Source organism: Strigops habroptila, chromosome W, assembly GCF_004027225.2.
Source record: "Strigops habroptila isolate Jane chromosome W, bStrHab1.2.pri, whole genome shotgun sequence".
Classification (NCBI taxonomy): Eukaryota; Metazoa; Chordata; class Aves; order Psittaciformes; family Psittacidae; genus Strigops; species Strigops habroptila.
This window is the reverse complement of record NC_044301.2, coordinates 26690812-26703030: the sequence shown is the minus strand read 5'-3', so window position 1 is coordinate 26703030 and position 12219 is coordinate 26690812. Positions and strand designations below refer to the sequence as shown.

At 45.6% G+C, this 12219-nt stretch overlaps 1 protein-coding gene across 1 annotated transcript in view; it reads left to right on the top strand.

Annotated features, from left to right (window-relative positions):
• LOC115618943 (E3 ubiquitin-protein ligase AMFR-like) overlaps positions 1 to 12219 on the top strand; it is a 68120-nt gene that overhangs the window by 24747 nt on the left and 31154 nt on the right. Inside the window, exons 5-7 of the mRNA XM_030510917.1 lie at positions 4285 to 4325; positions 5087 to 5219; positions 5880 to 6013. Of these exons, the coding sequence (XP_030366777.1) occupies positions 4285 to 4325; positions 5087 to 5219; positions 5880 to 6013 (308 nt within the window). The remainder of the gene's footprint in view (positions 1 to 4284; positions 4326 to 5086; positions 5220 to 5879; positions 6014 to 12219) is intronic.

The following is a 12219-nucleotide window of genomic DNA, read 5'->3' as shown; positions in this document are numbered from 1 at the left end:
GGTTGAGATCTGACCAGAGTGTGTCAAAACGAATTTGTGATAAGCATTCATTGTTTCAGATTAATAGTCACTTGTCACAATGTTGGTTTATTTGCTCTCAGAGTTGTTGCGCTTGGTCTCAGAGTTTCAGTATGTCACACCTTACTTGCAGCCAGTATTTTTTGGTTTAGTGTTTATCGGCTTTGGGGCCTGGGTTAAGGTTCTCGTTTCATTGTACTTTATGATAATGGCTTGTGATACAATAGAATTATTGATCATAAAACTGACCTGGTATGTGTTTTCAGCATTGCTGTAGGCTTAAATTTTAAACTAACAATAGTGTGTGTGCCTTTCACATAGTAGAATAGACCAAACTGCTCTAACTTACTAACATGTAGAGAGAAAGGAATGTTTGGCTGACGGGGGAAGGAACATCCTGATAACAACTAAGGAGACAGTAAATAAGACCAAGGATGCCAGCCTTCAAGACAGCAGAGTGGCACCCAATGTGGAGCGAGACTGGAACAGAACAGAAGCAAGGACATACCAACTGGTAACTCAGCACTAGGACCTTGCGAGCGTGCGCAAGCACTGAGGTCATTCAGTAAACACAGTGAGGAAGACTATCAGCAACCACCAGAGACTCCCACTCAGCAAGAAAGCGCATGCTTAATTAGAATACAAATATTATAATTAGTTCCTGGGAAAGCTATGAATATGCATGAGTATGCTAAATATATAGCAAGTAATGGGTGCACTCACCTTTGCAAAACAATTTGTGTGTGTGCCCAGTGCTGCAATAAAGAATGCCTGCTTTCTAAAACTCCAAATTGAGTCTTAGAGAGTTTCTCCGACCGACTTTTATGGTAACGTTGCCATCACCTCATGCCCCCCCCTCCTTGGAAGGCCAACCTATGGAGGACACATCCTCCTGCACCTTCCCCTCCCCCACCAGGTTATTTACAGTAGCATTTGAGAATTTTATAGATTCGGAATATCCTTTGAGTACCCTTGAAACCAGCCTGCTCCTTTTGCTGGGAACCAGCATGCTGCTGCATATGCTGCATATGTTTTGCCTACAGCCATACCACCATGAGAACGCCTGATCTCATCTGATATCGGAAGCTAAGCAGGGTCAGGCTTGGGGCTTGTCTAAGGTTAAGCAACTAGCTAACAATACCACCTGGAGATCTTCCCTAAGGCTGGACAGTTATGAGTGGCAGGGTGTGTGGGATAGCATGGGCAAGTACCTAGGCCAGTGGGCCCCTCCAGTGCTTTGGAACTTCACCCCTGAACAAGTGCGAAATCCGGAGAAATTAGCAGAACACTTAAATGAGGTGTGCTGTTGTCCTGGCAATACAAGAGAGGGACAACTTGCTGCAACATGTTGGGGCTTGGCCTACGTCTACAGAGCGTCTCTGGAAAAAGATGTCTCTGGATCTGATGGCAAAGCAACAGACAACATGGCTACTCCAACCCCAGTGAAAGACAGTAGTACTTGCCCCTATAAGCAAGAGGAGATGCAAACGAAAAGCAACTCATGTAGTAAAGGAAGATGAAGTCTAAATGCATGAACTAAAGAGGGTGACACCTGAACAAGAGGAATTAGTACAAGAAACAGAGGAAGAGGTAACTTCTTGATCCCTGTCCTGGACTGAGCTGCAGAATATGCGAAAAGATTTTGGCAGTCTTCCAGGTGAGCACATCATCACCTGGATGCTCCGATGCTGGGACACTGGGGCTGATGGTCACGAACTAGAAGGTAGGGAAGCCAAGCAGCTGGGATCACTTGCTGGGGAAGGGGGAATCGACAAAGTGATTGTAAAAGAGAAACGAATCCTCAGCCTCTGGAGGAGGCGGCTCTTGGCAGCTGTGAAGGAAAGGTTATCCCTATGAGGACAATGTTATATGTCACCCAGGCAAGCGGACCATGATAGAGAAAGGCCTCCAGTCCCTGAGGGAATCAGCCATTCTAGACATGACCTATCCTAAGTTGGACTCTGGGAATACACTCGTAGGTACAGATGAAGTTGAAAGTACATGACCCATGTGGTGGAAATTTACAGGGCATCAATGAGCTGGAGGGATGCAGCGGCACCAACAGTGGATGAAGTGAATTATCAGCTCTGGGGGTTTGAAGACAATTTTGCCCCTTCTGTCATTTCAATTCTGGAAAACTGTACCAGGAGTTTAAGCAAGTGAGAGACGATCTGTTCTCCTCCCCATGTGTACAGACACGCATCTCGGCTATTAACAGAAGGCGCCCTACTGCTCGAGAGAGAAGATAGAGGAGGTACATGCCATGGGCCACCCTATGGTTTTACCTGCGGGATCACGGAGAAGACATGAGAAAGTGGGATGGAAAACCTACCTCAGTTCTGGAGGAACGAGTGTGTGAGTTGAAGAGGAGAACAACGGTCAAGGATGATCCTCCCATGAAAGTTGCTGCTCCAGTCTTTGGTGAGCAGTTTCCCAGATGGAGTGGAAGAGCTGATTTTACTCCAACTCTTAGTGATAAGGAATACTAATCCCTTTCTACAAGACAGAAGTGGAGAATTTTATGATCACTATTAGAGGGGCCCTGCCTCCAGCCAGGTGGAGGAGAGGGACAATCGGGTTTACTGGACTGTGTGGATCAGATGGCCTGGCATGTCAGTCCCACAGGAGTTGAGCTGCTTTGGAAGTGATTAGCACTGAAGCACAGCTCCTCCTGGCACTCCGGTTGCCCATGTTGGGCTGGATGTTCAAAGGCAGCGTCTCTTCTACACATCATGCAACTGATGCTACATGGAGTTAGTGGGCCACACTAATTACAGCTTGAGTAGGAAATCCCAGTTGTCCAGGAATTCTAGAAGTCATCATGGACTGGCCAGAGGGCAAAGATTTTGGAATGTCACCAGAGGAGGAGGTGATGCGCACTGAAGAGGCCTCACCATATAATGAACTGTCAGAGAGTGAAAAGCAATATACCTTGTTTACTGATGGGTCCTGCCATTTTGTCGGAAAGTGTCAGAGATGGAAGGCAGCTGTATGGAGTCCCCTACAACAAGTTGCTGAAGGAGAAGGCAAATTGAGTCAGTTTGCAGAGGTAAAAGCCATCCAGCTGGCCTTAGACATTGCTCAATGAGTGTCCTGCGTTCAGCTGTAACAGTAATTTTTCTCCTTAGTAGCTGGTGCAGTGCTGTATTTTGGCTTTAGTCTGAGAACAATGCTGATAACAGACTGACCGTTTAGTTGTTGCTAAGTAATGCTTACCCTGATCAAGGACTTTTCAGTCTCTCATGCTTTGCCATTGAGGAGAGGCACAAGAAGCTGGGAAGAAGCAGAGACAGGACACCTGACCCAAACTAGGCAAAGGGGTATTCCATACCACGGTATGTCATGCCCAGTATATAAACTGGGGGGGATTCCTGGCTGGGCTTAAACCACGTCAGCTTTTTACAGGTGGAAGAAATCATTCAAACCAACTGCTTTATTGCTATGTTTGGAAGTTTGTGGTTTTGATAGTTCTTCTGTATTGTTTTTAATACTTTTGATGAAGGCATGCCATCAGACCAGTTTTACAGAAATGGTTTCAGTTGTTCATTCTAAATCCTCTGCATCTTGGTGACATTTGACCCCTGTGAATCCTCTGAAGGATTTGTTTTGTCCCATTTTCTTTCACTGTCAGGATACAATGAGGGGACAGGGCACTGTGGGCCTAATGGATTAGATAGAGGTGATGTGCCCATGTTTTTTAGATGATAAGAGCCCATGGAGATGTGGTTAGGTATTCTGGAAACAGTTCTGATATACTCAGGCTTTTTTCTTTGTACTTAGCCTAGACATGTAAGTATGATTCAAGAAAAAAGTGGGGGAAATTATTTTGAAGTGCTTCCATCGTTCTTCCTCAAATTCCTGCTACTATTTGGTTCTTCAAATTTTTCTTGAGCAGTGGGATGAGGAGAGGTAGTTGGTGGGATTGTGGTCTTGGCACTCACTGAGTGGTAAGAACTGAAAAAAACAATACGTCCTGTCTAGTGGCAGGGAAAAAACAAGATTTAGCAGTGATGCTAGTGCTCTGAGAGCACTGTGTGCTTGAGGACAATTTCTTCCATATTTATTTATAAGCTTCATGTTTGTCACAGGTATATTGTGCACACAGTTGTCTATAGTGACTGTTGTTTTACAGGAACTTTTTAATACACTGCAATAAATGGATTTTGTGTTTTAGCCCTTTAGCTCCTGCCTCTGGACCACTGTCCCTGCTGGAATGTTGTTAACATATCATTTTTTTTTTTATTTCCTTTTTCCCCTCTTCTGCAGTCTCTACTTGTGACAATCAGAACTGCTCATGTGATTTTACGGTGAGTAGCTGATGTTTGGCAGGATGGTGGTTGAAGAAGGTAGTGCCTATAGCCTGTTGATTTAAGAGGTGTATATAATTATCTTGTTAAATTGCAGAAGTGCATTTGGTGATGGGCAAAGGTGGTTAACTTTAGCCTGTGCTATTTTTAAGCATGAATTCTGCAGTGCATGGATAGCTTTAGTGGGTGCTAATAGCTTGAGGCATGGATTAAAATGGATTGGTGCTGCTGTATGAGGGTTGATACATGTTACTTAATGTTATTCTACTGGGTGATCTCTAGAACTTTTGGTTCAGAAGAGTAGCATGCCTGTATATCTGTAATGCATGTGTGTGTGCAAATGTAGGATGTGACATGTAGAGCAGAACCTCTTAGTCCAGGTCAATGCTGGCATTTGGGGTCTGTCGCCAAACTGTAATGCCTCACCTGGGAAACACCTCACGTACTGAAAAGTATGGGTCTGTAGTTACTATAATCCCTTTTTTGGTACATGCAGAAATTGTTAGCAAATGATATATCTGTCAGCTGGTGGTATCTGTAATGCCAGTGTGGCCATTGCTTTTTGCCTTTTTAAAATGTTGCTGTTTGAAGCCAGTAACATTAAAATGTCCCTCAGGAACATGCAGAGAGTGGGCACTGGGCTTAGGAGGGACAAAGAATTCATATCCAGAAGCTGTTTGTAAAATGGATAAAATAGTTTGAATGCTAGAGATGCTATTTAACAAAAAGACAGAATAATGTTAATTTCCCTGCTCTTGCAGATATGTAATTCACCTCTGGGATCTCAACCATGAAGGAATGTGGGAGGGCAAAGGCACATACATCTACTACACTGATTTTTTCATGGAGCTAATCTTGCTTTCACTGGACTTGATGCATCATATTCATATGCTGGTATGGAATACTAGACATAAAGTTGAGCAAATAGACTGGCCTTAAAATAAAGGGTACTTGGGTATACATATTTGATATATTTTTTTTGCTTTGCTTATTTTAGGAACCAAATATTAAAGAGAAGTTATTTAAATAAGAGGAAAATGTAGGGGGGGATTTTGGCTTTCTCTCTTCCTGTGTAATTGGAGTCCTCACAAATAACTTTGTTATGGAGTGTTAACTACTGTGTAATTACCTGTTTAATAGGTGTTTAATTAGCTTTGCTATTGAGTAATGCCAGCCTGAATTATTTTCATTGGCAGCAGGGGATATTAAGCTGAACAGGACTGAATACAAGTTTATTCTTATTATAAATGCTGTGGTGCTTAAGTTGTATCTGAGACATAATGAGTGGTAATACCTGTGAACACAGAATCACAGAATGGTTTGGGTTGGAAAGGACCTTAAAGCTCCTCTAGTTCCAACCCCCTGCCATGGGCAGGGACACCTTCCACTAGACCAGGTTGCTCCAAGCCCTGTCCAACCTGGCCATGTGTGGTTAGTCTGAATGTCTTGGTGAAAGAAAAATTCTTCAGTGCTGGTTTCTCCATTTCTTTTCCTCTTAAGACCTGGTGCAGTCTCTTGTGGTAGTTTCTAATCACCCTTCTGTTTTTTCCCAAGCTGTTTGGCAATATCTGGCTGTCAATGGCAAGCCTGGTGATTTTCATGCAGCTACGTTACCTGTTTCATGAGGTTCAACGAAGAATTCGGCGGCACAAGAACTACCTGCATGTGGTTGGAAACATGGAAGCTAGGTGAGCCTTTTATTTCCCCTGGGATCTTGATGTGGATCTTGGAGAGAGGATCCTGATGAAGAAGTTGGGATTCTTTTAGGTTCCTTTCATACATGATAGCATGGTATAAGCTGGAGAGATGCAATCTTGCAAATCCAGCTCTAAAGTCTTTACACTTAGAGTATGTTTTTATCCATTTTATTTGTTACTGGGGACACACTTTCTACTTTTAGCAGATACGTAGGATTGACTTTTATAATAGCAGTATTAGTGGCAACAAGTGAACTCCCCAGTCCAGTATTTCTCTCATGTATTCTCTTGTATGCTACCCTGGTGGGGTGACATAAGCTCTGCAGAGCTCTGCCTGTTTCAGTTGTCAGGTAGTGGCTTTGGCTGTGATAGAAATAAATACTCTTAATTTCATTTGGCCATACTATTCAGATACTACCTGAAATAAAAATATTAATTAAAATCTGCTCAGCTTTAAGTATTAATTTATTAAACCTGAAGCCAACTCTAAACAGACTCTGTACTTGTAGGGGAGCTGAGAACACTTTGGGATTACTTTAGTCCATCCCCCTGTTGGAGGCAATATAGAGGAACTGGGAGGCCTGCTAAAACCTAGTATTGTGGCAGATATTTCCACATCTCTGATCCCAAGTTTTCATAACTCAGTTATGTCCTTAATAATTGTCCTGGGTTCAGCTGTAGCAGTCATTTTTCTCCTTCTTAGTAGCTGGTGCAGTGCTGTGTTTTCAACTTTAGCCTGAGAACAACGCTGATAATAAACCAATGTTTTTAGTTGTTGCTAATTAATGTTTACTCCCATCAAGGACTTTGTCAGTCTCATGCTCTGCCAGTGAGGAGGAGCATGGGAAGCTTTGGGAATTTTTAACAATTACACATCTTTCTTTTTTCTTTCGCTCAGGGGGTCAACCAATGGAGGAGATAGTCCCTCACACGCTCTGCTCCCCCATGTCCTGGGTTCAGCTATAGCAGTCACTTTTCTCCTTAGTAGCTGGTGCGGTGCTGTGTTTTTGACTTTCAGCCAGGGAACAATGCTGATAACACCGATGTTTTTAGTTGTTGCTAAGTAATGTTTACTCCGACCAAGGACTTTCTCAGTCTCATGCTTTGCCAGGGAGGAGGGGAAGCCGGGAGGAAGCAGAGACAGGACACCTGACCCAAACTAGCCAAAGGGGTATTCCATACCACAGCACATCATGCCCAGTATATAAACCAGGGGGAGACACCTGGAAAGCCCAGATCACTGCTCGAGTTGGGCTGGGTATCGGTCGGTGGGTGGTGAGCAATTGTATCCTCTCCCCTTGTTATTTCCCTTATCATTATTATTATTGGTGGTAGCAGTAGTGGTTTTGTATTATACCTTAGTTGCGGGACTGCTCTTATCTCAACCCGTGGGAGTTACATTCTTCCGATTCTCCTCCCCATCCCTCTGGGAGCGGGGGGAGGAAGAAGGGAGGGAGTGAGTGAGCGGCTGCATGGTTCCGAGTTACCGGCTGGGCTCAAACCACGACAGTTCTTTGTGGCGCCCAACGTGGGGCACAAAGGGTTGAGATAACGACAGATCTGACCAGAGTGTGTCTAATCATATTTGTGATAAGCATTCATTGTTACTACTTGTCACAATGGTGATTTATTTGCTCTCAGAGTCACTGCGCTTGATTTGAGAGTTTCAGCATGTCGTACCTTACTTAGAGCCAGTATTTGCTGTTTTAGTGTTTATCGGCTGGGGGGCCTGGGCTAAGGTTCTTGTTTCACTGTACTTCATGGTAATGACTTGTAATACAATAGACTCATGGATCATGAAACTGGTCTGGTTTGTGCTTCCGGTGTGGCCATCACCTCTATACTTTGAGAGGTATACAATGGAATTTTTTTGAAATTACATAGCTTTTTTTTTTTTTTCCCCTTGGGGGGTCAATCTTCGAAGGAGGAATTCCCTTACACCCCCCGCTCTCCCACCAGCCTATTTACAACAGCATTTGAGAGTGCTGAAGGTTTTGGATGGCCTTTGAATACCCTTGAGATCTGCCTGCTGATTGTGCTGGGGATCACCATGTTGGCACACATACGGAGTGTGTTTTACTCACAACCATCCCACCTTGGGAACACCCTAGTTCATCTGATTTCGAAAGTCAAGCAGTATCGGGTTCGAATCTGGTCTAGGGTTAGACGACGATATAGGAGGACCACCAAGAGATTTTCCCTGAGGCTGGACAGTCATGAGTGGCAGGGTGTGTGGGATAGTATTGGCAAGCACCTAGGCCAGTGGGCCCCTCCAGTGCTTTGGAACTTCACCACTGAAAAAGTGCAAAATCCAGAAAAAGTAGTAGAACACTTAAAGGAGTTGTGCTGTCGTTCTGGTTATACCAGAGATGGTAAGCTCACTGCAGCATGCTGGGGCTTGGCCTCAGGCTCCAGAGCCCTTTTCAGTACTAACCTTCAAAGGGAAAAAAATGTCTCTGGATCTGATGGTAAAACAACAGACACAGCAGCTACTCCAACTCCAAGCACAGCAGCTCCACCAACCCCAGTGACAAGCACAGCAGCTACTCAAACCCTGACCACAACAGACAACGCAGCTATTGGTGTTACTCAACCCCCAAGCGCAACAGCTGCACCAACCCCGGCAACAGACACTGCAGCCACTCCAACCACAGTGACAAACACTGCAGCTAAACCAAATGGCCAGTTTGCGACAATATCTGTTGCCCCTGTAAGCAAAAGCAAACGAGAGGCACAAAGAGCAACCTGTATAGTGAACAAAGATGAAGTCCCAGTGCACTTAGTACAGAGGACAGCATCTGAACAAGAGTTACTACTATGTGGATCAGAGGAAGAAGAAGAAAAGGTGACTTCTCGACGCCGGACCTCAGCCGAGCTGCGGAATATGCAAAAAGATTTCACCCATCTTCCAGGGGAGCACATTGTCACCTGGTTGCTCCGATGCTGGGACAATGGGGCCGACAGTCACGAACTAGAAGGTAGGGAAGCCAAGCAGCTGGGATCACTTCCTAGGGAAGGAGGAATTTACAAAGCGATTGCAAGAGAGAAGCAAGCCCTCAGCCTTTGGAGACGGCTCTTGGCAACTGTGAAAGAAAGGTTCCCCACAAAGACGATGTTAGGAGTCCCTCAGCCAAGTGGACCACGATAGAGAAAGGCATCCAGTCCCTGAGGGAATCAGCCATTCTAGAGATGATCTATTGTAGGCCGGATGCCAGGAACACATCTGTAGATCCAGATGAAGTCGAATGTACACGACCCATGTGGTTGAAACTTACACGGAGTGCACCATCATCATATGCCCACTCATTGGCATCAATGACCTGGAATGACAGAGTATCACCAACAGTGGATTGCCTGATTCATCAACTCCGAGAGTTCGAAGACAATCTCACCCCTTCCATCATTTCAGCTGTGGAAAAACTGTCCCAGGAGTTCAAACAATTGAGAGACCATTTATCCGATCTATCCAGCTCCCCACGCGTACCAACCCATGTCTCAGCTATTAACAGAAGGCGCCCTACTGCTCAAGAAAGAAGATAAAGGAAGTAAACGCCACAGGCCACCCTATGGTTTTACCTGTCGGATCACGGAGAAGACATGAGAAAGTGGGATGGAAAACCTACTTCAGCTCTGGAGCAACGGGTGCGTGAACTGAAGAGGAGAACAATGGTCAAGGATGATCCTCCCAGGAAAGCTGCTGCTCCAGTGTCTGGTGAGCAGTTTCCCAGATGGAGTGGAAGAGCTGATTTTACTCCAGCTCCTGTGATAAGGAATACTAATCCCTTTCTACAAGACATAAGTGGAGAATTTTATGATCACTATTAGAGGGGCCCTGCCTCCAGCCAGGTGGAGGAGAGGGACAATCGGGTTTAGTGGACTGTGTGGATCAGATGGCCTGGCACATCAGTCCCACAGAAGTATAAGGCTCTAGTAGATACCGGTGCACAGTGTACTCCGATACCATCAAGGTATCAAGGGGTGGAAGCCATTTATATTTCTGGAGTGACAGGAGGATCCCAAGAGTTGACTGTAGTGGAGGCTGAAATCAGCCTGACTGGGAGGAAGTGGCAAAAGCACCCCATTGTGACTGGTCCAGGGGCTCCATGCATCCTTGGCATAGACAAGGAGAGGGTACTTCAAAGGGTACTTCCATCTCAGGAGAGTGTACTTCCAAGACCCAAAAGGGTATAGATGGGCTTTTGGTATTGCTGCCTTGGAGACAGAGGAAATGAAGCAGCTGTCCCCCTTGCCTGGTTTCTCAGAGGATCCTTCTGTTGTGGGGTTGCTGAAGGTCGAAGAACAACAAGTGCCAATTGCGACCACAACAGTGCACCGGTGGCAATATTGCACCAACCGAGACTCCCTGATTCCCATCCTTAAGCTGATCCGTAGACTGGAGAGCCAAGGAGTGATCAGCAGGACCCGCTCACCCTTTAATAGCCCCATATGGCCAGTGCCAAAGTCTAATGGAGAGAGTAGACTAACAGTAGACTATCGTGGCCTGATTGAAGTCACGCCACAATTGAGTGCTGCTGTACCGGACTTGTTTAGAATTTCAATATGAACTGGAGTCAAAGGCAGCCAAGTGGGATGCCACAATTGATATTGCCAATGCATTTTTCTCAATTCCTTTGGCAGCAGAGTGCAGGCCACAGTTTGCTTTTACTTGGAGGGGCATCCAGTACACTTGGAACCGACTGCCCCAGAGGTGGAAACACAGCCCTACCATCTGCCATGGATTGATCCAGACTGCACTAGAACAGGGGCAAGCTCCAGAACACCTTCAGTGCATTGATGGTATCATTGTGTGGGGTGATACAGCAGAACTTGTTTTTGAGAAAGGGAGGAAGATAATCCAAATCATTCTGAAGACTGCTCTTGTCATAAAACAGAGTATGATCAAGGGACCTGCACAGGAGATTGACTTTTTGGGAATAAAATGGCAAGATGGACGTCAACAGATCCCAACAGATGTGATCAACAAGATAACAGCAATGTCTCCACCAACTAACATGAAAGAAGCACAAGCTTTTTTAGCCGGGCCAGATGTAAAAAATGTGCTCTATACCACAGCCAGGGAGAATGGTCCTACCTGGAGCCTCTGGCAGAAAGCTCCAGGGGAGACTCGAGGTTGACCCCTCGGCTTTTGGAGTCGGGGATATAAAGGATCTGAGGCCAGCTATACTCCTACTGAAAAAGAGATACTGGCAGCCTATGAAAGGGTTCGAGCAGCTTCAGAAGTGATTGGTACTGAAGCGCAGCTTCTCCTGGCACCCCGGTTGCCTGTGCTGGGCTGGATGTTCAAAGGCAGGGTCTCCTCTACACATCATGCAACTGATGCTACATGGAGTAAGTGGGCCGCACTAATTACACAATGAGCTCAAATAGGAAATCCCAGTCATCCAGGAATTCTAGAAGTCATCATGGACTGGCCAGAGGGCAAAGATTTTGGGATGTCACCAAAAGAGGAGGTGACGCGTGCTGAAGAGGCCCCACCATATAATGAACTGTCAGAGAGTGAAAAGCAATATGCCTTGTTTACTGATGGGTCCTGCCCTATTGTGGGAAAGCATTGGAGATGGAAGGCAGCTGTATGGAGTCCCCTGGGACAAGTTGCAGAAACTGCTGAAGTGAGGGTGAATAGAGTCAGTTTGCAGTTTGCAGAGGTGAAAGCCATCCAGCTGGCCTTGGACATTGCTGAACGAGAAAAATGGCCAGTACTTGATCTCTAAACTGACTCATGGATGGTGGCAAATGCCCTGTGGGGGTGGTTACAGCAATGGAAGCAGAGCAACTGCCAACACAGAGGTAAACCCATCTGGGCTGCTGCATTGTGGCAAGATATCACTGCCGAGGTGCAGAAACTGGTGGTGAAGGTACGCCACGTAGATGCCCATGTACCCAAGAGTCACACCACTGAGGAACACCAGAACAACCAACAGGTGGATAAAGCTGCTAAGATTGAAGTGGCTCAGATGGACTTAGATTGGCAACATAAGGGTGAATTATTTTTAGCCTGGTGGGTCCATGACACCTCAGGCCATCAAGGCAGAGATGCAACATGTAGATGGGCTCGTGATCGAGGGGTGGACTTAATGATGGACACTATTGCCCAGGTTATTCACAAATGTGAAACATGTGCTGCAGTTAAGCCAAATGGTTAAAGCCTCTCTGGTATGGAGGACTATGGCTGAAGT